Source organism: Microtus oregoni, unplaced genomic scaffold (assembly GCF_018167655.1).
Source record: "Microtus oregoni isolate MIOR12 unplaced genomic scaffold, Mior012 000004F_ref0000308, whole genome shotgun sequence".
Taxonomy (NCBI): Eukaryota; Metazoa; Chordata; class Mammalia; order Rodentia; family Cricetidae; genus Microtus; species Microtus oregoni.
In genome coordinates, this window is record NW_024543063.1 from 45,918,812 (window position 1) to 45,946,763 (window position 27,952).

A 27,952-nucleotide genomic window follows, 5' to 3' on the forward strand; every position below is an offset into this window, starting at 1 on the left:
AGCCCTGCCTGTGCAGTTTTTGTTGTTGCTTTTTTGGTTTCTTGAGACAGAATTTCTTTGTAGCTTTGGATCCAGGCCTGGAACTAGCTCTTATAGACCAGGCTGCCCTGGAACTCAGAGATCCGCCTGCCTCTGCCGTCCAAGTGCTGAGATTAAAGGTGTGTGCCACCACCGTCCGGCTAGAGGTAAGGTTTCAAAACCGACTTACCTCTCTGAATTTTGAACAGGACTATGATCAGACACACTGGCAGTTTCCTACGTCGCTCATAACAAATCCTGCATGACTATTATGGACTTGGATGACATGGCTCCTCATACATTTCTCTGCACGGGTAACAGATCCCTGTACATACACGCATGTATTTTAAGACTTATGTGCTCGTGTGTCAGTTTAGGCCCACACGGGCATGCAAATACCCAAGTTTGCTAGAAAAGGGCATGGGGAACTGGATTACAGATTGAATGCTGCCTAACGTGGGTCCAGGGTCTCTTCAAGAACGGAAGTCACTTGCAACCACTGGGCCATGTCTCCCACTCCTTGTCTATTCTATGTAAAATAGCCCCGCAGTCCTCTTACCCTGCTTGGTGTTTTTCTTAGTGTGTGCCTCCACCAAAAAAGGACATGGACTTTATCTTGTCTGATTCTCTCTCAATTTTCCACTTAAGCCCTAAAAAGTAATTTCTGGGGCTGGAGAGATGGCTCAGCAGTTAAGAGCACTGACTGCTTTGCCCTTCCAGAGGTCCTGAGTTCAATTCCCAGCAATCACAACCATCTGTAATGAGATCTGGTGCCCTCTTCTGGCCTGCATACAGGTAGAACACTGTATACATAATAAAGTATTGAAAAAAAAGAGTAATTTCCATGGAAGTAATGATTGATTTTTGTTCACTGCTGTGTTTCCAATAGTTCAGAACAATGCCTAGTATTGAACTGACATTAATAAAAATTGGAAAGTTGGCTCAGGAGTAAAGATCACATTTTGATCCATCACTTGGCCTCAGAGGGCACCTGTACTACAGTACACACACACACACACAACTAAAAATAAGTCTTAAAAAAAAAATACAAGCCAGGTGGTGGTGAATGCCTTTAATCCCTGCACTTAGGAGGCAGAGACAGGTGGATCTTTATGAGTTTGTAGTCAACCTGGTCTACAAAGCGAGTTCCACAACAGCTAGAGTTCTCACACAGAGAAATGCTGTCCCGAAAAACTAAAACCAAACAAAGAAAACAAATTTACAATGACAGAATTCTAAACATTCATTAGACCAGCAGTCTGGGGGGAAAAATGTAACATTACATAGATAAAGAGAGAAATGGTTTATTTGGTAACAAGCAATAAAAAGAAATTCTTTAATTCTTCTCTCTCCTGGTGGTTGGACGGCAACACACATGAACTCTGAGAGCAGACCTTCTGCTGAAGTGCAGAGAAGCCGGAGTCGCATTTATCCTCTAGACAGAGGGACCAGCTGTGTTTTCTAGGGTCTCAGTGGCTGCTGCAGTCTCCTTCTTGTCTTCAGGCTTCATGGCAGGAAACAGAAGCACTTCCTATAGAAGAGAAAAACATACTTTGGAATTAAGAAGCACCATGACCTTGGTTTAGTGGCACAAGTGTTTAACCACAGCACAGGCCGAGGCAGGCGGATGTCTGAGTTTGAGGGCAGCCTGGTCTACAGACTGAGTTCCAGAACCCTGTCTCAAAAAGACAAAAGAAAAGGCCCCATGAATGGTTTTTTTTTTATATTGATGGGTTTTTTTTAATTAATTTATTTATTGTGTATACAACATTCTGCCTCCATGTATGCCCACACACTAGAAGAGGGCACCAGATCTCATTACAGATGGTTGTGAGCCACCATGTGGTTGCTGGGAATTGAACTCATGACCTCTGGAAGAGCAGCCGGTGCTCTTAACCACTGAGCCATCTCTCCAGCCCCCCCATGAATGTTTTTACAGTTATCCTATCATTGCTTTTGTCTCTGTTGTCAATAACCAAACCAGCCATATCTATAGATCTGCACACCTTAGCCAAAACACGTGCACAAAACCTTCATGTCAAAAGAATGAATCAACACAGGTTTTCTAGTAAAACTGAGTTTCAGCTAGAGAGATGGCCCAGCAGTTAAGAGCACTTGCTGGTCTTAGAGAGGACCCAGATTTGGTTCTGAGCAGCTACATGGTAGCATACAGTCATGTGTAACTTGTTTTAGGGGATTTGACAATTGGCCTCTGCTGGCACAAAGTATGTTTGTGGTGCAAAACAGTCATATGTATAAATTTTTTAAATTTATTTTTAAAAAGTGAACTTTCTTCTAGGCATACATCAATATAATCAATTTTGGTGGTAGAGGCGGGCATATCAGGAGTTCAAGGACACTGCAAACTACAAAGCGTATTGCTGTGGTTGGTGTAATAAAAAGCTAATAGCAAGGCAGGAGGTATAGGCAGGACTTCCAGGCAGAGAGAGGAAGCAGGATGGGCAGTATTGAGAGATGAGGTATCGAGCCACGTGACTGAACGTAGATGAGCCTAGTACCTGAGACCCTGTCTCAAAAACAGGAACAAAAAACGAGTAACATGGATTTCCTTCTCTATAAAATACAATAAAAAATAAAAAGTTTACACACCTTACAGAATTGACTAACATGAGGCAATATAATTGAGAGGACTTAGCATTTCCCTGGCTATTAAAGAAGAAGCAAACTTAGTATCCTTCCTGTCTCAAGCAGGAAAAACCACAATCCTGGAAGGTCAGATGCCCTTTAGTCTTCCACTGTGCAGGGGCATGAACTTCAGCAGTCCTTTATTTCTAGAACCTCCCTGATGTCTCCAGTGCAGTGGCGTTCAGGGAAGCATGTACTGAGAAGTTTGTGCGTACCTTGATATTGTTGGAATCTGTGAGAAACATGGTGACCCGATCGATGCCCATGCCCCAGCCGGCTGTTGGGGGCAGCCCATACTCCAGGGCAGTACAGAAGTTCTCATCTATGAACATGGCTTCATCATCACCAGCAGCCTTGGCCTAGATAAACGGAGTTAGATGTAATAATCTTCTAGCTCAGTGGCTCTCAACCTCCCCGATGCTGAGGCCCTTTAATACAGTTCCTCGAGTTGTGGTGACCCCCAACCATAAGATTATTCTCATTGCTACTTCATAACTGTAATTTTGCTGCTGTTATGAATTACAATGTAAATATCTGATATGTGACCCCCAAAGAGGTTGCGACCCACAGGTTGAGAGCTGTCATTCTAGGTCATCTTAGCACCCACCTACACATTAAAACTTTCGAAAGTACCAAAGATGTTCTTGACATTCAAGACTTGCTAGAAAATGGCTTCCCAGTAACTCTAGGATTTAGCTATTTCTCCCAGAGACCTGGAGGTTAGGCCTGATGAAACCTACCTCAGAGATGAAAGCCCCATTTTAAGTTGAATGTGATTATACATAGCTGTAGTTTCAGCACTTGGAAGGCCGAGGCAGGAGGACTGATAAGAGCTGGAGGCTGGTCTGGTTTACAAAACTAATTCCAGGCCAGTCAGGGCTAAACACTGAGATCGTGTCTCAAAAATCCAATGGTGGCAGAGGTGGGATGGAGGGAGAGCAGGTATCCTTCATTATTTTATCAAATAGAATACAACAATTAAAATTTCCTTTTTTGGTCTCAGAATGTAGGCAAATTTCTCTGAACAAAAATGTTCTTCTGCTTGGGATTTGGGATTCTCAGCTACCACAGATGACACTAAAGAGCCAGAGGCAGTAAAGTAAAGGCAGCGTTGGCACTGCTGTCCTCAGATCTTTATGTGCTGCTCATCCTCAAACCACCTCAATAAAGGCGCAGTTTATGTCAGATGGCGCACACCTTTAGTCCCAGCACTTGGGAGGCAGAGGCAGGGGGACTGTTCTGAGTTTTAAAACCAGCTTGGTCTATAGATAGAGTTCCAGGACAGCCAGGACTTCATAGAGAAACTGTTTCCAAAAAACAAAAAAAAAAAACAAAAAACAAAACAAAAAACAAAAAAACCCAAATCACCACACCATTGCAAAAAAGAGGTATAGTCTAAGAAAAAGTGTATTTTTGCTAAATAAATAGAGGTGATCTTAAATTCATTTTATGCATTGTAAGATCAAAGCCCCGAGTCTCAGCTGGGTGTGGTAGAGTCACTCTAATCCCAGCCCTTAGAGGTAGAGACAAGAGGATCAAGGAATTCAAGGGTGGCCTTAGCGTCCAGATAGTGTCTCAAAAACGAAGAGCTCTACTTTAAATGCGACTTCCTCCTACAAAAGCCTCTTTATGAGCTGGAGAAACAGCTCAGTGGTTAAGAGATGCTCTTCCAGCCGGGCGGTGGTGGCGCACGCCTTTAATCCCAGCACTCGGGAGGCAGAGGCAGGCGGATCTCTGTGAGTTCGAGGCCGCCTGGTCTACAAGAGCTAGTTCCAGGAACCAAAAGCTACGGAGAAACCCTGTCTCGAAAAAATCAAAAAGAAAAAAAAAAAAAAAAAAAAAAAAAGAGATGCTCTTCCAGAGGACCCAGGTTCAATCCCCAACACCCACACGGTGGCTCACAACCACTGGTAATTCCAGTTCCGGAGGATCCAATTCCCTTTTTCTGCCCTCCTTGATCTCTGTAAGCACGTGGTATACTAATACACATGCTTGAAAAATACCCATATACATAAAACAAAATAAAAAAATTAAAAAGCCTTTTTAGCTTTGGTTAAAATGCCAAGAAAGTGTCCATAGACAGGATTAAGGCCAGTTCTTCCTGGTGAGTGAACTCAGCGGTGAAATAATGTCATTGCTCTCCTTCCTTACTTTGGCCTGTTCCTCAAACAGCTGCCGCTGCCGCATGGGATCATTCAGCTCAGTGTAGGCATTGCAGATTTCCTTCTTCATGACAAACAGCTCAAAGCGCTCAGTTAGACCCTCTTTGGAGCGGTGCCTGGGAACATAGACCACAGAGGATGACTATTCTGGATTCTCAGAATGTACCTGGCTCAAAAATTGAGACCTGAAGCCTCATTGATGCTCAGCACCAGTCACTGGAACCAGAGCAGTGAGAGACCAGAAGATTCAGTTATATTCACAAGCACGGAGTTGACTGACTTCATGCCCTTCTCTTTGCTCTCATCCTCTAGGCTGTCCACCTGCTTTGGTCAAGGAGGTATCAGCAAAAGTCTAGCATGTCTGCTTGTTGAGGCTTGTTCTTTTGGAATGCCTGCCTTGGGAACCTGTTGGGAGCTATAGATCCCTGGCCTCTTGACTTTCTCAGATCCTTTGACTGCTGGAGTGAACTGAGCCTGAGACCTCGCCTGCAGCTGAAAGATCCCGAGAGCTGGACGTGGCTAAGCTCTATATAAGCTGCCCCTACGCACAGTAAAGGGGCCATTGGTATTTTTATATCAAGGATGACCTGTGTCCGCTCTCTCTCTGTCTGTTTTTAAGTCTCCAGCTAAGTTTCCAGCTCGAGTACAGTACAGCTCGGGATTTTTTACAGAACCCGTTAGGGTTTTTACAGGAACCCTACCACCATGCAGACAAAAGCAGGACTATTGACAGAGAAATCACACAAAGAGGCCCTGGCAGAATTCCCACCCAAGTTTCTGCATCAATACATGGCACAGAAAAACCACTAAGTTAATGCAGAACATCAAAACTGTCACTTCACACCATTAACCTGCTTTGGTGAAAAGCAGTACTGAAGACGGAACGTAAGAGTCCTGATGTGTGCTAACTAAATGCTCCTCTGCACAGGGACAGCCTTACTTGAAGGGTTTTTAATGTAGCAACAAACTGCATCTTACCATTTGGCCAGAGGGCTCATAATCTGTGGGTGATCGCAGATGAATGTTGGATTGATGCACGTCACTTCAAGGAACTCTCCAACAAGCTTGGTGAGAAAACAAAGCAGAACTAGACATGGCTTCTGAATACCACTGACGGTCCCACCCCAGGAGCTCATCTTACAGTCTTTTCAGAGGACACAGTATTAACTAAGAAAATATACACGAACTATTTGGCACAGAGCATATTATAGTTGAAAGTTTCTTTTTGCTTATATTTCATGGGGCTTGGGACTGAACCACCCCTTCCCAGGCCTTGACTTGCTAGGTGAGTTCTTCACCGAGGTCCATTTCCCAACCCAGTTCAAAGTTTGTTAATCTGCCTGTTCCTCTGTAAGGTTTTCCTGTGAAGCTGAAGGAAAGCATTTTCCTCAGTGGGACCCACTTCCTAGGGCTCAAGATGCTGGTCAGCACTGGATGAGCACAAAAGTGGTGTCTCACCTTATCCAGGAGTCTGGCTGTGGTCCGAGGTGGGGGGCATTCAACAGCTTTTGCAACACAAATATCATCAAGAATTTTTCGAGTTTCTGTGACAGAAATGTACAAGTTAGGACAGGGAACATCACTGTGGTCTTGGAAAAGTTTCTATAAATACAAAATGAGACATTTTAGCTCTGACAGGAAGGAGTATAGTAGTTTACCTTCAGTTTCAAAGAGGCTGGTTTCTGGTAGCTTTACACCCAGGGCTCTCTCAAGCTCTTCTACCATGCTGATTCTTCGGAAGGGTGGGGTGAAGTCAATCTCATAGGCTTGGCCTTCTGGCCCGTCTGGATGGTAGGTGATCTTGTAACTGCCTGTAATGCTTTTCACCATCCCTGGGAGAAAAAGCAAACATCTCAGGAATGAGAACGGGACACTCTCTTCTGAAAGCAGCAAGTCAATCTCTCAGACCTGATCTGTGGACAGTAGGACTCACCTGACAGCATCTTCTCCGTGATCTCCATGAGGTCGTGATAGTCTGCATAGGCCATGTAGAACTCACAGGTGGTGAACTCAGGATTGTGAGTCAAATCGATCCCTTCATTCCGGAATTGGCGCCCGATTTCATAAACCCGGTCAATGCCACCAACCACCAGCATCTACCAAAAACACAGGGCCATAGTCATGTGCTAACAGCGCTGTAAGCTCCTGTGCCCTAACTGGTTTTCACAGTGTAGGTATGCTCTCACTCCAAACAGCACCCTGCTGTCTTTAGACTCCTGTAGCAGACATCATTTTGGTTTTACTTGGTGGTGCAGGACTCCCAAGTCTCTTCCCATGTCTTTGTTATTTCCAATTTGATGATCTGAGTTGCTCCAAAGCCTCTTCTGGGTTGGGTTACAGGTAAGTGACCCTGCTCCACCTACCAGACACACTAATGACATGTGATAGAAGCTTCGAAAGGAAGGTGTAGGTAGTACACAGAATTCACTCTGGTGAAGGGGACCACAGGTGGCCATCTTTCAGATAGGCTGCAGAGATCCTAGTTCAGTCACTTGTGCCCAGTAGGAGGCGGTGTTCCCTGTGACAAAAGTTCATGGCTGACTGTTAAGGTAACTGTGGCTTCCTAACACAGGTAAGTTTGGTCTTGCTTTAAATGTCTACAACTAAGAATCTTGGATGACAATGTTTGTATTTTATACTGTATTTATTTATTTATTTAGTTTTTTTTTTTTTGAGGCAGGGTTTCTCTATGTATTCTGGCTGCCTTGGAACTCACTCTGTAGACCAAGCTGCTCTCAACTCATAGAAATCCACCTGTCTCTGCCTCCCTGAGTGCTGGGATTAAAGGTGTGTGCCACTATTGTCCAGCTATTTATTTATGGTTTAAAGATTTATTTATTTATTATCTATACAGTGCTATGCCTGCAGGCCAGAAGAGGGCACCAGATTTCATTATAGATGGTTGTGAGGCACCATGTGGTTGTTGGGAATTGAATTCAGGACCTCTGGAAGAGCAGCCAGTGCTCTTAACTGCTGAGCTCTCTCTCCAGTCCCAAATTATTTTTAATTTCTAGAAAGAAGTTAAAATAAACAAAGTTCTTTTATGAAAGACTAAACTTAGAAGGACTGGTGCTGTGGGATAACCCATCTGTGTGCTGTTAAGTTTTACTGTCACCGGTTAATAAAGAAGTTGATTTGGCCTATGGCAGGGCAGAATAGAGCTAGGCGATAAACCCAAGCACAGATACAGGGAGAAAAAAGGTGGAGTCAGGGGGGATACCAGCAGTTTCCGGAAGAGTAAGATGCCAGAGCATCACCAGTATGACATGGGGCACGAGGCAATATACAGGTTATTAGAAATGGCTTAACTTATATGTAGAGCTAGCCAGTAGAAGCTTGAGTAATCGGTTAATCAACTATGATTAATACTGAGCCCCTGAGTGATTATTTATTAGTGACTGCGGGGACCAGTGGGAGGGAGGAGGAAGAGAACCTGGTCCAGCAGGGTGGGTGTGTGTATATAGATATATATTTTTCTGACATACGGTCTCACTGATTAGTCTTGGCTGGCCTAGAATTCACTATGTAGACCAGACTGGCTTCAAACTCACATCTGCCTGCCTCTGCCTCCCAAGTGCTGGCATTAAAGCTGTTTGCCACCATGCCTTGCCAGTAGTAAAGTTTTTGAAGAAGAAAACCAAAACAAAACAAACAAGACTAAAATTAGATATAATCCAAGGGAGGCTGAAGTTAAAGCTTTTAGAACTGAAGGAGACCATGTATACACTTGTATTAATGCCTTCAATCCTCGGCTGTTTACAAGGAAACTCTACAAGAATCACTACCAACAAACCTGAAGAACTAGAACACTATCCTGGATGTTCTATCTTTGATGTTCCTTATTTCTGATTGTACTAGGCTAGCCAGTGATTCTCCTGGCCTCCTGCAATTTGAAGGAAATGGGTGTGTGATTATTGACTACCTTATGGTAGAGTTCTGGAGCAATTCTCATATACAAGTTCATGTCCAGCTCATTGTGATACGTGATGAAAGGCTTGGCCACAGCTCCCCCTGGAATGACGTTCATCATGGGAGTTTCAATCTAAAACAGACAGAAAGAAACAGTTCTCAGATAACTGAAGGCTTTGAGGATAGTTCATTCTTTGCATGTAACATAGCCTAGGCCTGTCATATACCAAAAGTAAAACTTTGTTATATAAGTGCTTGATGAAGAATACATCGTTAGACATTTTAGAACTGCATCTCTATCTATATTAATAACACAGTACTTATGCTGGGCAGTTGTGGAGCGCGCCTTTAATTGCAGTACCCAGGAGTCGGGAGCAGGTGGATCTCTGTGCTTGGAGGTCAGCCTGGTCTATAGAGCTAGTTCCAGAGGACAGCCAGGGCAGGACAGCCAGGGCTCCACAGAGAAACCCGGTCTTGAAAAAACACAACAAATAACAAAACAAATGAAAACAACAAGGAAAACAACACAGCAGGACTGTAAATGCTGACAAGTTGAAACAGACGTCTAAGTGGATGCTGCAACTTTCAGGTTTAATTTACTGTGGCCGTCTGAATGAGAATGGCTCCCACAGCCTCATATATTTAAATGCTTGGTCCCGGTAGGTGGGACTGTTTGGGAAGGATTGAGTTGTAGCCCTGTTGGAGTAGGTGTGGCCTTGTTGGAGAAAATGTGTCACTGAGCGTGGGTTTTGTGGTTTCAGAAGTCTATACCAGGCCCAGTGTCTGTCTTTCTGTCTGTCTACCTGCAATTGTAGACCAGGGTGTAAATTCTCAGCCCAGTCAGTCTGCCTGTCTGCTGTCAGCTTCCTGCCATGATATTGGACCTCCCCCCTGAAACTGTAAGCAAGCCACCAAGTAAATAGTTTCTAAGTTGCCTTGGCCATAGTGTCTCCTCACAGCGACAGAATGTTACCTAAGACAGTTACAGTATTTACTACTTAAATCTTTTAACTTTTATTCTATGTTTAGAAATTCAAACATAAGCCAGGTATGGTGGCACTTGCCTTTAATCCTAGTACTTAGAAGGCAGAAGCAGTCAGATCTCATTGAGTTCAGGGCCAGCAAATAAATAAATTAAAAGAAAAATCCAAGTTAAAAAGTATTAGCCCACATGTATGATATTCACTAAAATATTACAAAAGAGAACCAGAAATAATCCAAATTATTAATACAGGAAACAAATACGTTCTTTAAGAAACAGTGGGGGAGGGCATCGGGGAGACTGGAAAGATAGCTCAGAGGTTAAGAGCACTGGAGGCGCTCTTCCAGAGGTCCTGAGTTCAATTCCCAGCACCCACATGGTGGCTCACAACTATCTGTAATGAGATCTGGTGCCCTCTTCTGGCAGCAGGCAGCTCTTGCTGAGGACCCAAATCAGGTAGCTCACAACCAGCTGTAACCGCACTCTATGGGGATCCCAATCCTCTGGCCTCCAAAGGTACTGAAAGGCCCTGGCACTCACACACATACAATACAATTAAAAAACAAAAACAAAAAAATAGGCCAAGGATTATAGAGGACACCGCATCCTCCTCTATACTCTGCACTTAGATGCATGCACACGTGCATAGTGCATACACAATACACACACCTCAGAATGACAAAAACAAAATATCCATGTGACCCCAGAATGCTAAAAAAAAAAAAAAAAAGGGCAGCAGAGGTCATGCAATAGTATCAGGATTTGGGAGACAGAGGCCGGTGGATCTCTCTGAGTTCAAGGCCACCCCAGGCTACACAAGATCAACGCAGAAACAGAGAGACCAAGCCTGTTTTGCTTTTCTGATCTTCAGCCTGAACCCCAATATCTGTCTCTGGGTTTTTATTATTCGTTCTACATATGCATATAATCTATGTGTGTGCATATATGTGCACACACACAGTAAACAGTGAGGGAGGGCATATATCAAATTCTAATTTAGGAAAGTAAGTAAGTCAGGTGAAAAAGCAGAGTGATTTCAGTTCTGTTTGTACTTATTTATTTCTTACCTGAATCTGTATATTACATGCACTTGCATTTTTCATACTATGTAGCCCTGGCTGGCCTGGAAGTCACGATGTATACCAGGCCGGACTTGAACTCACAGAGATGAGCCTGCCTCTGGCTCCCATGCTAGAATTAAAGGTGGACACACTACCATGCCTAGCCTCTAAAGAATTTTAGGGGGTCAGGAATTGGGCTGAGACAAATCTATGTATCCCTGGATGGCCCTGAACTCACAGAAATCTGCCTGCTTATGCCTCCTAAGTGCTTGGATTAAGGGTGTGTGTCATCATAGCTGGCCTCTAAAGACCATTGTTATGAGCACTAAACAAGATGGAACAAAGGTACTCGACAAGGGGGTGTTTCCTTAGGCATGCAGGACATGGAGGATATGCTGTCGACAGTGAGACAAGCAGAGCAAGGAAAGCACCATTCCAGGTAAAACCCTCTGCCCTTGGTCACCTCGAGGAATCCCAGCTCATCCAAGAAACTTCTTATATATGTGATGATCTTAGAGCGGACGATAAATTTCTGCCTCACAAAGTCGTTCAGTATCAAGTCCAAGTATCTCTGGCGATACCTTGTCTCCTAGAGCAGAGGCAGCAGTCAGAAGACAGTCTATGTGATGGCATGCATCCTAGGGGCCAGCTCCGACAGCTCCACAACTTACCTTGTCTTTGAGGCCAAAGTGAAGATGAGGCAGCATGTGTAAGCAGGGGGACAAGAGTGTGATTTCAGAGGGGATGATGCTCAGCTCACCCTTCTTGGTTTTCCCAGGATTCCCCTGAACTCCAATTATATCTCCCCGGCGCAGTTTGTTATTGATACGAACAAATTCTTCCTCTGATTTATAATTCCTGAATGGAAGGAAAAGTAACTGAATGTACAGTTCTTCAAATTAATGGAGACTACTGGCTTACTCAGGAAACCTTCACCAACAGCTTCCATGAGCCCAGCAAGAGGGAGCCCCTGCTTCAGGGACAACTGCTGGATCCTTATTATGCTTGCTGTCCTGTAAGACCAGTCACTCATCTCTAGGCCTTTTCACTGTCAACGCCACTGTACCCAACCATGTTCCACTCAGTGCTACCCTAACTCTAACAGCAATGGGAAAGGAGGATCACACTAGCTGTGTCTTCAACCAGCCCTCTGTTACTCTGGGCTATGACCCTGGATCTTTAACTGACTATTTCTATGTACCTGGAGTTGGCCATGACTTGTAACTTGACCCCCTCTCCTCGAAGATCATAGAAGATGAGCTTTCCCCCAGAGGCTCTCTTGGCATGAATCCGACCTAGAAAAAAAATAGAAAATACACTGACAGAATGAGAAACCCTTTAAGCTCTCTGGGCAACACAAACCACAACAATCTGAGCGTGGCCCGAGGTCAGTGATTTTCATTAAACAGTCAAGGCTGCAGAGGAAGAACTCACTTTAACAAGAGGGTCAGTGGATTCCTGGATGATGGCAGCGGTAGTGACAAGACAGGGTTGGGATTTTTCTCAATCTTTACATAAATATTAAAACCGGGCAGTGGTGGCGCACGCCTTTAATCCCAGCACTCATGAGGCAGAGGCAGGTGGATCTCTGTGAGTTCATGGTCAGTCTGGGTTACAGAGTGAGTTCTAGAACAGCTAGAGCTGTTACACAGAGAAATTCTGCCTTGGTAAACCATAAACAACAAACAAATAAATGTATGATTGGATAGGCTAAGTCAAACCTATTAATAAAAGTTTATGTGGGGAAAGGCCAGGCACAGCAGCACACTCCTTTAGTCCTAGCGCTTGGGAGATAGAGGCAGGACTGAGTAGTGAGACCACGCCCCCCCCAACAAAACAAAACAAAAAACAAAACCCCAAGTTATATAAAGTTATAGAAGAAGATATTCCTAAAATCTTATAATATAAGCAATGGCAACACTTTCATATAGGGGAAAAAAATCAGTGGGCAAGGAATGGGCATCTGATGATCCGAGAACTGAAGCACGACCGAAAGGCCAGTGTCCACTGAAGAATGTGAACACTTTGGATTAGGTAGAGGACGGCAGCAGAGACTGGGAGAGGATGCACCTGTTCCCATACAAGTGAGGGATGCATCAAGAAGACCTAGAAGGGATGAAAAATCTCTCTAAGCTCAACATGCAGGTTCCTTTCCAGGACGAGACCAGACAGGGCACTATAAAGCAAGGAAGAGGAAAAAACCTAGGAAATTCCAGAATTGTAACCAGCTACTATGTTCACAAACACTTCACAGAAACCAGAGAGTACAGTGAAGTTGGGAATGAAACCAATCTTCCTTTAAACATACCAGAAAATGAGGACTGGGTATATAGCTCTGAGGGTAGAGTGTTTACCTTCCAACCACAAAGTTTAATTCAGCCCCCAGCACACATAAACCACGTGTGGTGCCATTTGCCTGTATAACCCTAGGTAGTGGCAACAGGGTCAGGAGTTCAAGGTCATCTCAGACTACTTAGTAAGTTCAACACCAACCTGAGTTACAGGAGACCTTGCCTCAAAAAGAAACAAACAAATCTAGGATGAATTTCACATGAAAATTAAGCAACAGGGGCTGGGGAAATGGCTCAGAGGTTAAGAGCATTGGCTGCTCTTCCAGAGGTCCTGAGTTCAATTCCCAGCAACCATAAGGTGGCTCACAGCCATCTATGAGATCTGGTGCCCTCTTCTGGCAGGCAGGCATACATGCAGACAGAACATTGTATACAAAATAAATAAATAAAAATTAAGCAACAAAGAAACATTAGGTGGGCTGGGGAAATACCTCAGCATGCTAAGGCAGTGATATGAATTTTATTAGACAAAGATGGTGATATGATCCCAGGTTCTCACATAAAAAAGCAGGATTTAGTGGCCCAATGGGAGGCAGCAGAGGTAGAAAGGAGGAGGAGGAGAAGGAGAGGAAGAGGAAGAAGCAGCAGCAGCCGCTGCCTGACAGAAGCCTGTGGGCCAGCTTGGAGTACACAGTGCCGTGAAAGAAACAAGAGAGGCCCTGTCTCAGAAGAGGGAAGGAGAATAGACTCCAGAAACGTATTCTCCAACTCCATGAGCACTGCTGCATTCTCACACACATGAAAAAAGGGATCTAATAATCACAATTATTTTAAAGAACTGACAACCCACCATCTTCAAATAAGAGTCTTAAAAGAAATCCAAAGCAAGAAGCAAAACAAACAAACAAACAAAAAACAACCCAACAACAACAACAACAAAAAACCCCAAAACCCACAAACAACCCAAAAATTATATCCAAGAAAAATCTGTGAACTAAAAAGGGGGTGAATACAGGGAGGATGCTGGAGAGGGGATCAACATTCAGAATACCTGTGCTCTTCCAGAGGCCCTGGGCTTGGTTCCCAGCACCCACACGGTGGTTTACAACCATCTGTAGCTCCAATTCCAGGTGAACTGACTCCCTCTTCTGACCTCTGCAGGCACCAGGCATGCACAAACAGTATCTCCACTAACAGCTGCCTGATGGATTATAGCAAGCCTAGCTAACCTTGCCCTCCCACTAACAACTAACCTAATTGGAGAACAGTTACAATTTCACTATTCTCTTGATCAAATCCTTCAACTGTTCTCCTATTTACATAATTGTTACCACACAATGAGGTAAATTAACCACGGTGCACACACATACATGCAGGCAAAACATTCATAACCATAAAATAAATCTAAAAACTAAACAATTTGAAAATCCTGTCTAAAAGCACATTCATATAACATCAAAAAAAGCTTTGGTGGGTATGGTGGTGACACCTGTAATCCCCACACTTGTCAGGAGTTCAAAACTAGCCTGAGCTACATGAGACCCCGTTTCAAAAACCAAAACTTAATATCAGAAGCTAAAGAGACAGAAAGCTTAGATGACAAGCATGAGGACCTGAATTCAATGCAGACAGAAGAATACTGCATACATAATAAGACAATAAAAACAACAACAACAACAAACCCAAAAAATAAAACAAAACAAAACCAAGACCTCCTTTGTATTGGCAAAGAAGTCTGCCTGCCGTGGGATGAGAACAGCAAGGGAACTGTCGGGGACCTTCCTACCTGCTACTTTTAAGGTGGTGTCAGTCAGGTGGTCCCCGGGCTGCAGGTGACTGTACTCTTGGATGAACTGAGTCAGGGAGATGTCCACATGGAACTTGTGTGGGTACGGGTCCTCCCCACTGACCTTCAGCTGCTGGACTGCTTGACTACGGATCTTGTAGTATTGCTGTTAAAAAAAAAAATAGAGCCAGTCCTCAGAAACAGAACGCGTCAGATTGTGGTGTCTCTTGCAGAGCGCTGTATTGTGACTTTTCTTGTCCCTGTGCAGGATACCTTACCGAACAACTTGGAGGAGGAAGGAAGAGCTATTCTAGTTTAAGAGGATATTGTTAGGCAGAGATGGCATGGCAGCTGGAGAAGCTTGTTCAGACCATCAAAGACTTATAGACAGCTTCATCTCGATAGATCAGGCAAGACAGACAAGCAGGCCGGGATGAATGGGGCTCAGCCATAACCCACTAAGACCCATCACCAGTGACCACCTCCTCCAGTAGGCTCCATCTCCTAAATCAGCAGCACCATCTGAGGACTAAGAGGACACAGGAGCCTGCACGGGGTACAGTCATAACACTAACGGAGCCCTTTGCATACTTGAAACAGGACTGCCTATAGAACAATATTTGTATGAAAAATATGTAGAGCCACACAAAGAATTCAAAATACAAGATTCAACAGAATGAAAAAAAGTGGAGTTCGTCTAAACTATAAAAGGGACTGCATTTGCATGGTGGAGTCGCCTCTTAACTAACTCTTCTGGCCACACGTTAGACTCTTCCCTCAGACAGGCTCAGGGAATCGCATGGTACAGATATGGATTACCACAGGGTTGGCAATCTTTTTTTTTTTTTTTTTAAGAAGATGCCAGTTTTCTTAACAGCTGAGCCATCTCTCCAGCCTCCTACAAGATTTATTTTTAATCATGTTTATGTATGTGTGTTTATGTCGGGGTATGTGCATATGCATGCAACTGCCCATGGAGGCAAAGGAGGAAGTGGAATCCTCTGTAGTTGAATGGAACAATAGATGGTGGTGAGCATCCCGACTATGTCCTCTGGGACAGCAGTGTACACTCAAAACCAAGGAGCCATCTCTCCAGCTGCTCATTTACTGGAGTTACAGACAGATGTGAATTCCATGTGAGTGCTGGGAATTGAATTCAGGTCCTCTGGAAGAGTAGCCAGAGCTCTTAACCACTGAGCCACCCCTCTAGTCCCCTAACTCTACTGTTAATAGTAAAAAATTAGCCTTAGAGTGTTACAAATGGGCACGGCTGTGGTTATGCACAAAACCAGGAAGGGCGCATGAAGTGGGAGAGCGGAGCGTAGATGTGGCAGGTGGAACGTGTTTGCCAACATAAGCTCTAGTCTATCTTGAGGGAAGATACCTCCTCTGATGTTGCTACAGGCTCGGCTACTTCCAAGGAAGATTAAGTAGCTACTCAGGAGTATTGGTCTCTCCAAATTATTTGGACTTAATTTTAAAAATTCAGGGCCCATGCCTTTAACTAAAAAAGGTGGACACTGCCCTCCCCAATCCATTGGCAGTGGTTCTAGTTCTTATTTGTCTTGTCAGTCATTTGGCCTCTCAGAAGTTTTCCTGTGTCCATTCATAGCAGTGACCCAGGGGAACTCACGTTTGGATCCACAGTCTCCTCCTCAGCACCCACGCCATTGTCAACAGTATGGTTGGTGGCGGCAGCAGCCTGGCTCAGCTGCTTCTCACTGAGTTCTTTCTGCTTGGCCTCTTTCTCTGCCACTTTCTTCTCAGCTTTCAGGCGTCTCTTTAGTTCACTGTTGGGAAGATGACGACACCCAATGTGAAAGCTGCCTGCCTGAAAAACCCTCCCCCAGAAGAAGCTCATTGCCACCCTTCAAAAGTATGAAGAGCCTGTGGAAAACGGTCCTGTTGGGTTTCACACCCCTAAATAATCCCACTCCCCAACAGTAACCTGTTAGTCACTAACCTGTTAGTGAACAAGACAAAAAAGAAAACTTAAGCTTTGAACAAAGATGTAACAGGTCATTTCTAGCCTCCGCTTGGCATCAGAAACCCAGCAGACCCAAGATGCACAAGGGCGAAGAGGACACATGTACCAGCTTATGTTTAGTACTGGAACAGAGGTTCCCCAGGAAGAAGACGAAGTACCTACAGCACTAAACAAGGCTGTGACAACCCAGTCAGGACAGGCTCTCCCAGAGGAGTTAGGCTGTGGAGAGAGCTGGTCCTCAGATGTCTCCCTCAGAAAAGCTGTCAGACTGGTCTGGAGGCTGGGATATGGCTCAGTTGAAGAAGTGCTTGTGCAGCCTGCACAAAGCCTTGGGTTGATCCCTAGCACGGCAGATGTGATGCTGCACACCTGGAACCCCAGTATTGGAAGGTGGAGGCAGGAGATCACAAGTCATCTGCAGCTAGTGAATCTGAGGCCAGCCCGAGACCCAGCTCAAAACAAAACAATAAAACTGCTCCGACTTTAACACCAGAGTAGAACACCACACAGCATAATACAGTGAATGCTGTACCATGTTTGTAGTCAAACTGCCTCACGCTAAATTCTAAAACACTAAACCACTTGAATGGCAAATGACGCATCATGTAGAAAATGGAAATAAGACCACCAGTTGTATGGACTGAGATATTAAAAAGAAACGACCGAATCCCAGAGTTTAGTAGCACTCAAAAGTGAATTTGGGGTATCTTTTACTACACAACATTCTGCCTCCAGGGCCGAAACTAGACAGATTTGGATGTATTTCTGATTGAGTCTCTCATTACCCAAACTTCATACATGTTATGTAAAACTCAAAAACCAAAACAATGGGGGAAACTCTGTAACCCTTATGATCTGAACTTGCTATCTAAATCCAGGAAAAATAAACTTATTTGGATACTCAAGAATATCTTCATTAGTCAAAGAGAATTCATCGATCATTCATGTCAATCATGCTAGCATACTATCTGGCTTTTATTTTGTTTTTTAGACACAGTTTCTCTGTGTATCAGCTTTGGCTGTCCTGGAACTCTGTAGACCAGCTGGTTTTGAACTCAGAGATCCACCTGCCTCTGCCTCCTAAGTGCTGGGATTAAAGGTGTGTAGAACACTGCCCAGCCTCTGGCTTTAAAATATACCCTTCACTTTCTTGTGTTTGTTTTGTAGTACTGGAGGTTTAACCCAGTGCTCCAAGTGTGCTAGGCAAAAGGTCTAATACTGTACATCTCCAAGCTCCTTTTTTATTTTGAAATGGGACTGCTAAATTGTTCAGGCTGGACTTGAACCTACAACTCTCCTCCCTTGGCCTCCTGAGTTCTGGGATTACATAGATATGCACCATTGTTTTTTGCTGCGGTATCATTTTTCAATATGAATTTAGTGAATTCAAAACAAAACAAACAAACAAAAAAGCTTGCTGGGTAGTTCCATGTCAGTCCCCAAAGCTACAGAGAATCCCTGTCTCAGGGGAAAAAAAAAAACCAAAAACCAAAACAAAAAAAACCAACCTTGGAGCCAGGTGGTAAAGTAGCATATGCCTATAATCCTGTAGTGGGAAATGAAAGAAGACCTTTAGTTTAAGGCCAACTTTCATTATAGTGAGTTTAAGGACAGCCTGGTCTGTATAATAAAACCATGGCTCAATAAACAAAAAATAGTCAAAGTAGTAAAAATGAAAAAGAAAAGAGAAAGGACTGCAAGGAGAGGACTCTGAACTTATAAAGTTAGGAGGGATTCTTGACTTGGGTAATAGAGATCTGCTTTCTTAACCTGTCCAAGACTTAGATAGCTAACAGACACTGAAGGAAAGGCTCTGCTCCCAGAGCAATAAAGAAGGTAACAGCACCAACCTTCTTTTATCAGAAAGTGGCTTGTCCTTGCGGAGCGTTGTGAAAGGAGCAAGTTGACCCAGTCGAAGGTCCCTCCGACCCCATTCTGCCCATGAGGTTTGGCGCAGGGACCCCCTAACAAGCCTGACAGCAGCTTGCATCAACATGGTAGCGCACCCTGGAACTAATGATTACCACCACCTAGCAGGAAACAGAGATGTGTAGTCAGAGGGGACAAACAGTACACAGCCACACGACCCGCACTTCTGAGGAGGGGAGCCATGATTTCTACTAACGTCCAAGTGTCCCTCTGAACTTCAGTCCCTCCTGAATACCATCTGCAGCGTTCTCAGTCCTGACTATGGAAACCAAAAAGCTTCTATCTTGGATTAAGAACTCAAATGCAAGCCAATCAATAGCTTACATACAAAAATGCTCACAACATCCTAAAGTATAGAAAGCAAAGGTGGGGGTCTGAAGTGTGGTTTCTCCTCTCAGTGTGGAATACTGGCTACTGGTTGATGATGAAAACATCTAATTTTAGACAGTCCCAGCAGGTTGACAAGAAGGATCATTTGAGCCTAAGGTTGAGAACAGCCTGGCTAATATGATGAAAGCCCATCCCAGAAAATAAAACAACCACAAAAGCACCAGCTGCACAAAAGCATCTCCAAGTCATAGAAGAGACCAGTGTAGAGTTTTAGGAACAAAGAGGAAAGAAAGGCTAGGTCCTCAGACAACACCACGTTTACGTATCATTAATACTAGATGGCATGAGATCTACCTGGACCACACGCTACTTGTTTAAATCATTTGGAGAGAAATATTTCATTTGAGAATGAGTGATTTGAGATAGCCCATTAGTTTTAAACTTTGAGGACAGTATCAGGCATAAAATGGTCCTCAGTAAAGATTTCAGACCAAGAAATTTCAAGAACAATTAAGGAAAAAGAAGGGGATGTTAATCACAAAAAAACTTATTTTAGCACATGATAATCCAAGAACATACATCAAAACTGGTTTATTTTGCCAGGTGGTAGTGTCAGAGGCAGGCAGATCTCTGTGTTTGAGGCCAACCTGTTCTACACAGTGAGTTCTAGGATACCCAGGGATATACAGGAAAAAAAAAAACCTGTCTCAAAAAACAAAACAGACAACCCCCCAAAACAAACAAAAACCACCTGATTTATTCTAGACAATTGAGGATCACAGACTTGACATAGGTGTCACTTCAGACCAGTGCTTGAAGGCACACGAGGAACATATACTTTTATTATTAGAGCCTGCATGGAAGCCAGCATCTTACCATTAAGTCACCCTCCCAGCCCCTAATAGCACACATTTTTACATAAAAAAATCACCTAGGACCACAGTTTGTAAATCTGAAAAGTGGACATTAATATTTCTCTAGGAAGATTAATACTGAGATTAGACAGTTTGTATAGTGCCAGTATGGTGTTTAACAGGTCAAAGTGCTCAAAAGAGCAAAGAAAGTCATTTGAAAGGACCTGTGAGGCTGACAGTGGAGGCGCACGCCTTTAATCCCAACACTCAGGAGGTAGAGGCAGGCGGATCTTTGTGAGTTTGAGGCCAGCCTGGTCTATAAGTTTAAAAAAAAAAGAGTTGTGAGACTTTCTTAATTTGCTCAAAAATTGAGCTACTTTCATTGATTACTCAAAATGTCAACTATGATTTAATAAACTCCACCCAGCTTCCTTTAAGGAATCCATCAACTCACTCTTGACAACCTATTAGGGAGTTAGCAACCCATAAATTTAAACATTACTCTTTTTTTTTAAATTTTTTTTGAGACAGAATTTCTCTGTAGTTTTTGGTGCCTGTCCTGGAACTAGCTCTTGTAGAGCAGGCTGGCCTTGAACTCACTGAGATCTCCGCCACCCGAGGGGCTGGGATTAATGGCAGGGAGTGCTGGGATTGATTAAAGGCTGCTCTGCTGCCGCCACCACCACCATCCACCACCCGGCTAAATATTACTCTTAAAATCCTTCTAGTCCTTCTAATATACACAAAGCAGAAGCCTAGACACAAAAGGAAAAATCAGTTCTTATGTAGAATATCTCTAGAATTTCCCTAGGGCTCAACAAGAGGATTGATTGCTGGTGCACAAACTATGTAAACTACTATTTCCTACATTTCTGGAGGGCACTGTGTAGCTCTTCCAGGTCCTATGAAGAGTCAAGTTGTTGCTCATGTTCTGTGGTTCATATAAGGAACCCTGGATTAGAGCAAGTATAGTCTTTAGACTCTATAACAGCCAGTTAAAGGGAGGTTAATCTAACTTTCATATCCACCTACACTCAGATCTGGCGTGGTTTACAAGGACACAAACAGCAGCGCAAAGGGGAGCCTGGTGCATCCCGCTGAACAAGACCACTTGCTCACTAGTCTCAGATCCTTTGAGTGGCACACATGGGTAGGTGCGCAACAATTTGAGAATGAACCCCCTTTTACATATAAGATGCAGAAGGACCTTGGATAAGCCAAGAAAAAAGTTTAAGGTTCTTGTTAACAGAAAAGCCCACAGAGCTTAGCAGCTGGCTTGATTCCGGAACGTTAGCTCATCTGAGTGCTTCCTAAAAGGTTCAAATATGCAAACCGTGGTTGTGGGAGGGCACGGAAAACATATGTCCCGGGAATGGGAATTGCTTTGGCGTTTGTCTCTCTGGGAAACTTCAGATAAGAGCGTTCGGTATGCGGAAACTGAGTTGCTATCATGTAATTGTATAACAATAAAAAAGCCTTTTTGAGAAGTTACAGTCAGTCAGTTCACTAGAAGCTGACTTCTCTGGGGCCGCAAAGGCTAAAAATAAAAAACCATCCTAGATTGACCCCGCTTCCTCCACGGACCCGCGTGAACCGAACACCCGATCCAACAGGTTCTTCTCTGAAAAGTTAAGACATTTAGCCATTTTCCAATCTATTCACTGGGGGAGTGGTTCAATTTAAAAAAGCATTTCTTAAAAGACAGGGGAAATAAGTTTCACTTTTCTTTCTTGTCACCTCCCAGTATCTGCGCTGGCTTCCCCTCCGCACGGTCGTCCCTACAGTCAGGACCAGGGAACCCACCAGCCAGGACAGCCGACCCCAGGGCGTTCCGGGGGCTGTAGTTTCCAGGGCGCCGCACCTCCATCCTAACATGTGCTCACCTACCGGAGAGGGCAGAGAGGCCCCTGGCTCAGTCGCCTTGGGAGGAAGCCTCCAGGTACTTCCCATCGGACCACAGCGACAGAGACACTAACGACTTTCAGCGACACTTACTTCTTGCTTAGTTTCGGCTCGCCATCCACTTTTACTTCACTATCCTGCAGCGTGGCCATCTTCCCACCAGCCCGACCTAAAGAAAAAAAAAAAAAGAAATGACTAGCGTAGAGCTGCAACTTCCAGGTCAAGACCCGAAGCCCCGCCTCTTCCGGGGAAGAGGGCCGGCCCTCGGCTGGGCTGTCGCGGCGCAGGCGCAATGGTGGACTCCGCCGCGGGAGTGTCAATCTCCTAGCTCTCTTATAACGGGAAGACAAGTATGGCGGAGGCGATGGATCTTGGTAAAGACCCCAATGGGCCCACTCACTCCTCCACTCTGTTCGTGAGGGGAGACGGGAGCGCTATGTCGTTTTACGTGCGGCCCAGCCCGGCCAAGCGCCGGCTGTCGACGCTCATCCTGCACGGTGGCGGCACCGTGTGCCGGGTGCAGGAGCCCGGGGCCGTGCTGCTGGCCCAGCCCGGGGAGGCGCTGGCCGAGGCCTCGGGCGACTTCATCTCCACGCAGTACATCCTAGACTGTGTGGAGCGCAACGAGAGACTGGAGCTGGAGGCATACAGGCTGGGACTGAGCGAGCAGGCTCCAGACACAAAGCCCGGGGCTTCCACCGAGGGCTCCGCGGAGCTGGAGCCTCAGCCTCTGACCGGGCGCATCGCCTACACGCATGCGGACGACGTGGCCATCCTGACCTACGTGAAAGAAAATGCCCGCTCGCCCAACTCGGTCACAGGCAACGCCTTGTGGAAAGCGATGGAAAAGAGTGCGCTCACGCAGCACTCCTGGCAGTCGCTCAAGGACCGCTACCTCAAGCACCTGCGGGGCCAGGAGCACAAGTACCTGCTGGGGGACGCCCCCGTCAGCCCATCCTCCCAGAAGCTCAAGCGGAAGGCGGAGCAGGACCCCGAGGCCGCGGATAGCGGTGGTGAGGCTTTCACCTCCGGGAATCTGGGGGCTGGGCAGCCTGTCCATCAGTGGCCGTTTTTGGCGCCACTGGCATAGCTCAACCCCTTCTTTGTTGAGGTCCGGGTGAAAGTGGACTATTTTCTCTTATGCCCTGCTCTCTGATTTTAATTTTTCGTCTCACTCACTTTTTCTTTCCATTGACTGGATGTTGCTTTTTATTCCGGTATGTCAGTGCAACATGGGTTTCCCGTCTTTCTCTTCTTGTCGTCAGTCAGGACCTTGTGCATGTTAAACACAGTTTGCTATAGAGAAATACAAACATTCATACATGTGGAGTAGTCTGATGAGCTACACTGCACGTGCTCATCATCCAGTTTCACTGTGTTGTGTGTTTATAGTTCGTGGTCACTGTTGTCACTTACACTCTTCTTCCCCATTTACTGGATTATGAGACAAATGTCAGACAATTTTAAAACCTCCCTAGCCCCGGCCTCCTGCCCTCAGCCTCTCCAGCCCACTGGGCTACCCTTCCCCCAGCTTCTCTGAGTCCTGTGTAACCCAGCCGGTTTAGCTATGCCAGCCTCTTGGCCTCTGGGCTCCCAGGTTCTCTCTTTGCTGGACATGATGACTGCAGGTATGAAGGAGAGGGTTTACTGTAGATACGAGGGAGAGTACGTCCAGAGGCATCTGGAAGAGACCAGACTGAACCAGGCCGTGAGAGGAGAAGGAGACAGAGCGTTCATTATTTTATTTGGCTTAGAACTCACTTTTTATAGTGCAAGTGGTAGCCCAAATCTTCCTGCATCAGTCTTCTGAGTGTTGGGATTGTGGGTTTATTTTGGAAATAAGTGTGAGAATTATTGGAAATGCGTATCTTATGCTCTTTGTGCCAAATAAGAACCAGGTATTTTCTAAAGGAAAACGCTCTGCATGCACAAAACTGGTCGAGATGGTCTGTGCAGACAAGCCCTGCCGACCTGCATGCACAGAACCGGTAGAGGTGGTCTGTGCAGACGAGCCCTGCCGACCTGCATGCACAGAACCGGTAGAGGTGGTCTGTGCAGACGAGCCCTGCCGACCTGCATGCACAGAACCGGTAGAGGTGGTCTGTGCAGATGAGCCCTGCCGACCTGCATGCACAGAACCGGTAGAGGTGGTCTGTACAGATGAGCCCTGCTGATCTGCTATTCCTTCCTAGAGCCTCAGAACAAGAGAACGCCAGACTTGCCTGAAGAGGAGTGTGTGAAGGGAGAGACCAAGGAGAATGATGATGAGGACGCCAGTCAGGAGTTTGAAGAAGCTGTGGTACGTCAGCTCAGTTTACTCATTTCTCCCCCTTTACCCGAGGCTAAGTAAGAGAAAGAAGTTCAAGATAAAAGAGGAGAGAAACTAGATGTGATCTGGCTTTAGGCTTCACAAAGCTTTTAGTGTTTGGCAGGATAGTGTAAGTGACAGAGGAAAAATTGCACAGAATAGGGATGATTATTTTTTTCTTTTGTTTGGCTTTGAGACGGGGTCTCACTATGTAGCTGTGGAAGGCTTGGAATCCAGGTAGACCAGGCTGACCTTGAACTGACAGAGATCTGCTTGCCTCTTCTGAGATTAAAGATGTCCGCCCAAGAATGGTTGTATCTTAGCAGTGTAAACTACCTGCTTTAAACACTTTGATTTCACTGTGCTTTTCAAAGTTAACGACAGTTTATTTGACTGCTTTAGAATGTTCTTATGCTTCTCAGGAGAATAAATCTAACTTTCAAAAAAACTGGTAATTTTGTTTAACCATTTAGGTTTCTGTGTGGTTTGGAAATTTTTTTTTAAATTTTGTTTTGTTTTTCGAGACAGGGTTTCTCTGTGTAGCCCTGGCTGTCCTGAAATTCACTTTGTAGTCCAGTCTGGTCTCAAATTCAGAGAGTCACCTGCCTCTGTCTCCCGAGTCCTGGGATTAAAGGTGTACGCTAACACTGCCTGACTCTTTGGAGATATTTTCTGTTCTTTTATATACTCAGTCTGTCTTGGAATACACTATTGGAGTCCCACAATAATAGCTTTTGAGAAAGGCAGGTGCTGTAAAATAATTATGGCGACTAATTTTTTTTATCCAAATTATATTTAGATAAATATAATTTATCTCTAAGAATAAAAATATTGTGAGTTAACTTTTTATTTTATTTTTTTTATTTTTTTTGAGTTAACTTTTTAAAAACACTTAAAAATGTATTACAATTTTATTTATTTATTTATTTTTGAGACAGAATTTCTCTGTATAACAGCCCTAGCTGTCTTGGAACTAGCTCTGTAGACCAGGCTGGCCTCGAACTCACAGAGATCCGCCTGCCTCTGCCTCCCGAGTGCTGGGATTAAAGGCGAGCGCCACCACCGCCCATCTACAATTTTATTTGTTAGATAAAAAGCCTGCCCTCTTCTACCATTTAGCTTTCAGAGACAACTCAGGTGTCAGGCTTAATGGCAGGTGCTTTAACCTTTAGCCCAGTATCTTATTGGGCCTGAATTGATCTAGCTTATTAACACAAAAGAAAGTGGTTATGGAACCAGGCATAGTGGCGCGTGAATCTCTGTGAGTTCCAGGCTAGTCTGGTCTATATAGTGAGTGCCAGGACAACCTACATAGTGAGATCCTGTCTTGGAAAAAAGCAAAGCAACCAAGCAAACAAAAAAAGAAAGTAGTTATTATTCACCCTTGGCTATGTTATCTCTGAAGCTACCCTGGGCTACCTTGTCTCAAATTGAAAAAAAAAAGACACCCTATCTCAATGAACTTGCTGGGACATGCCTATAATTACAACACTTGGGAGCCAAAGGAGGGAGACAGAAGTTAAAGGTGGAGTGGAGAGTTGGCTGAGAGGTTAAGAGCACCTGTTGCTCGTGTAGAGGACCCGGGTTTGGTTCCCAGCACCCATACTGCAGCTCATTACCATCTAACTCCAATCCCAGGTATCTATTGCCTTTTTCTGACTTCTGTGGGCACCAGCATGCACGTGGTACACATACATACATGGAGACAAAATACTCATACACATAAAATAACCTAAAAAAAAATTAACAATTAATTCAAAAAGTAGAGTGGGGAAAAAGCTAAAGGTCATAGTAAATTCAGGGCCCCCTGGACTGCATGGAACACTGTCTTATTGTATAGCCAAAGCTGTCCTGAATTTATGGGTTTCCCTTCTGCCAGGAATCCTTATTATAGGGATATATCACCACACCCATCTGGAAGCAAAGTCCGGCATTTAAAAAATGATCTCATGTCATACAGGTTATACGTGCTTTCTCATATACATGCATACATTTCATATTTTAATCAGTTAAATATGTATGTATAGTTGTACACAACTTGCCTCTTTCCATAAATTGTCCATGTCTATGTATGTGTGCTTGTCAGCATGATTAAAAGGATATGGGAGGAAGTGAAGGGAGGGGCTTGTGTGATGTGTGAGGAGCCAGGGAATGGTTGGGAAGACACGTATTGCAGGAGTTCAAGGCTACGAAAATACGACCTGGTCTTCTTCCTCATTCTTCATAGGTGGGGGAGAGCCCTGACTTTGAAATACATATAACAATGTGTGATGATGATCCTCCCACACCTGAGGAAGATTCCGAAACACAGCCAGATGAGGAGGAAGAGGAGCCAAAAGTTTCTACACAGGAAGTGGGAGCTGCCATCAAAATTATCCGGCAACTAATGGAAAAGTTTAAGTTGGATCTATCAACAGTTACACAGGCCTTCCTGAAAAACAGTGGTGAGCTGGAGGCCACTTCCTCCTTTTTAGAGTCGGGTCAGAGATCTGACGGTTATCCAATCTGGTCCCGGCAAGATGACTTAGATTTGCAGAAGGATGATGAGGACACTAGAAATGCATTGATCAAAAAATTTGGAGCTCAGAATGTTGCTCGGAGGATTGAATTCCGAAAGAAATAACGGACAAGATAACGGCGGATGATGATATAAATATCTTGTGTCCATTGAAACTGACCAGTACTGCTGCTCTGCGAGCCTCAGATTTTGTAGCCAAGCAGTGTTACGTAGCAGGATAAAGTAAAAGAAACTGGATCTAGAGTGGTCCATGGCAAGTATCTCTGTGTTATGATAGGGAAATCTAAACCAGGAGGTTGGTCTGTATATTAGTAGATTAGCCTTTGTTGGAAGGCAACCCCTGTTGTGTTGGTGACAGGAGCCTAGTGACAGAAATCAAAGGTCTTTTCAGGCCTGGTGAGTAAGTAAGCTCGTCTTTTGGCAGAAGTTGTTTCAGATGAAGAGTCTAGAAATAAGATTTAATGGCAAAGCTTAAAACATGGACTGTTCCAAACCAGCCCATCTCCCAGGGAGCTCTGATTTCTACTTCGTTGAAAAATCCCATATTCAGCTTCCTAATGGTGATTGAAAACCCCACCCCTCTTCTGGCTGTTGCTTTTTGGTCTCAGTCAAGTCGCTAGTAGTATTTGCTTACTTACCACTCAGTTTTGTGTACAATAAACTCCGACTTGTGGGAGAGTCCGGTCCCCACATTTATAACAGGTGTCATATACAAACTTCATAGTCAAGAATCAAGGAAAAAAATCAAGTTACACACACACACCCCTCAAAAAATTTGTATGCTCTTAAGTTTACAATTCTGTGTTCTCCTTTTGTAGCTATCCTCAGCTATGTAGGAGCTGCTGGTGGGATACTGTTAACTCTGATGTGTTGTTTTTAAATTTTATCAAACATAAGTTTTCTGCTGAAAATTGTGTATACTTAAAATTTAATGGACTGTTCCGCTTTGTGTTGCTTTTATTATTCAAAATAAATATAATTTTGTGTTTGAGTTTTGTTTCGTTTTTTTGAGACAGGATTTCTCTGTGTAGCCCTGGCAGTTCTGGAATTCACTTTGTAAACCAGGCTGGCTTCAAACTCACAGAGATCCATCTACCTCCTGAGTGCTGGGATTATTAAAGGCGTGTGCCACGAACACCTGGTTTGTATTTCAGTCTTATCAACAAGTCTTTCCTTAGATTTTATACAGGAAATGGTTTAGGTAAGTTTTCATCATAAATTTAATAAACCAGGAAAAGGTGGTCCTTCTGGATGGAGCAAAGGGAAGAT

General features: G+C 44.4%; 2 protein-coding genes across 3 annotated transcripts; one reads left to right on the forward strand and one right to left on the reverse strand.

The window, feature by feature from the left end:
• Positions 1–1,306: 1,306 nt before the first annotated feature.
• Kars1 (lysyl-tRNA synthetase 1) lies at positions 1,307–22,106 on the reverse strand. Of its 2 annotated transcripts, XM_041650054.1 has the most exons (15): positions 21,951–22,084; positions 18,693–18,872; positions 16,489–16,645; positions 14,856–15,021; positions 11,980–12,073; positions 11,450–11,636; positions 11,242–11,367; positions 8,749–8,868; positions 6,760–6,922; positions 6,485–6,658; positions 6,285–6,370; positions 5,805–5,890; positions 4,816–4,942; positions 2,880–3,023; positions 1,307–1,549 (listed from the first exon to the last, which is right to left on the reverse strand). In XM_041650054.1, the coding sequence occupies exons 2-15, from the start codon at positions 18,836–18,838 to the stop codon at positions 1,454–1,456; spliced, it is 1,872 nt and encodes a 623-aa protein (XP_041505988.1). In that variant the 5' UTR covers positions 18,839–18,872; positions 21,951–22,084; the 3' UTR covers positions 1,307–1,453. The 2 variants fall into 2 exon arrangements, with proteins under 2 accessions (XP_041505988.1, XP_041505989.1); XM_041650055.1 differs by lacking the exon at positions 18,693–18,872 and having other exon boundaries at positions 21,951–22,106.
• Positions 22,107–22,112: 6 nt separating this feature from the next.
• On the forward strand, positions 22,113–27,674 carry LOC121447046 (TERF2 interacting protein). The gene is made up of 3 exons (XM_041650056.1): positions 22,113–22,870; positions 24,050–24,156; positions 26,393–27,674. The coding sequence occupies exons 1-3, from the start codon at positions 22,210–22,212 to the stop codon at positions 26,786–26,788; spliced, it is 1,164 nt and encodes a 387-aa protein (XP_041505990.1). The 5' UTR covers positions 22,113–22,209; the 3' UTR covers positions 26,789–27,674.
• The last annotated feature ends 278 nt before the right edge of the window (positions 27,675–27,952 follow it).

Excerpts from the sequence above, each read along its gene's own strand:
- Kars1 (XM_041650054.1), bottom strand. The coding sequence starts at position 18,838 with ATGTTGATGCAAGCTGCTGTCAGGCTTGTTAGGGGGTCCCTGCGCCAA. Across the intron at positions 6,659-6,759 it reads CACGGAGAAGATGCTGTCAG|GGATGGTGAAAAGCATTACA; the intron begins GTGAGTCCTACT and ends TTTTTCTCCCAG. Across the intron at positions 5,891-6,284 it reads CAGCCAGACTCCTGGATAAG|CTTGTTGGAGAGTTCCTTGA; the intron begins GTGAGACACCAC and ends TTTCTCACCAAG.
- LOC121447046 (XM_041650056.1), top strand. The coding sequence starts at position 22,210 with ATGGCGGAGGCGATGGATCTTGGTAAAGACCCCAATGGGCCCACTCAC. Across the intron at positions 22,871-24,049 it reads CGAGGCCGCGGATAGCGGTG|AGCCTCAGAACAAGAGAACG; the intron begins GTGAGGCTTTCA and ends ATTCCTTCCTAG. Across the intron at positions 24,157-26,392 it reads AGGAGTTTGAAGAAGCTGTG|GTGGGGGAGAGCCCTGACTT; the intron begins GTACGTCAGCTC and ends CATTCTTCATAG.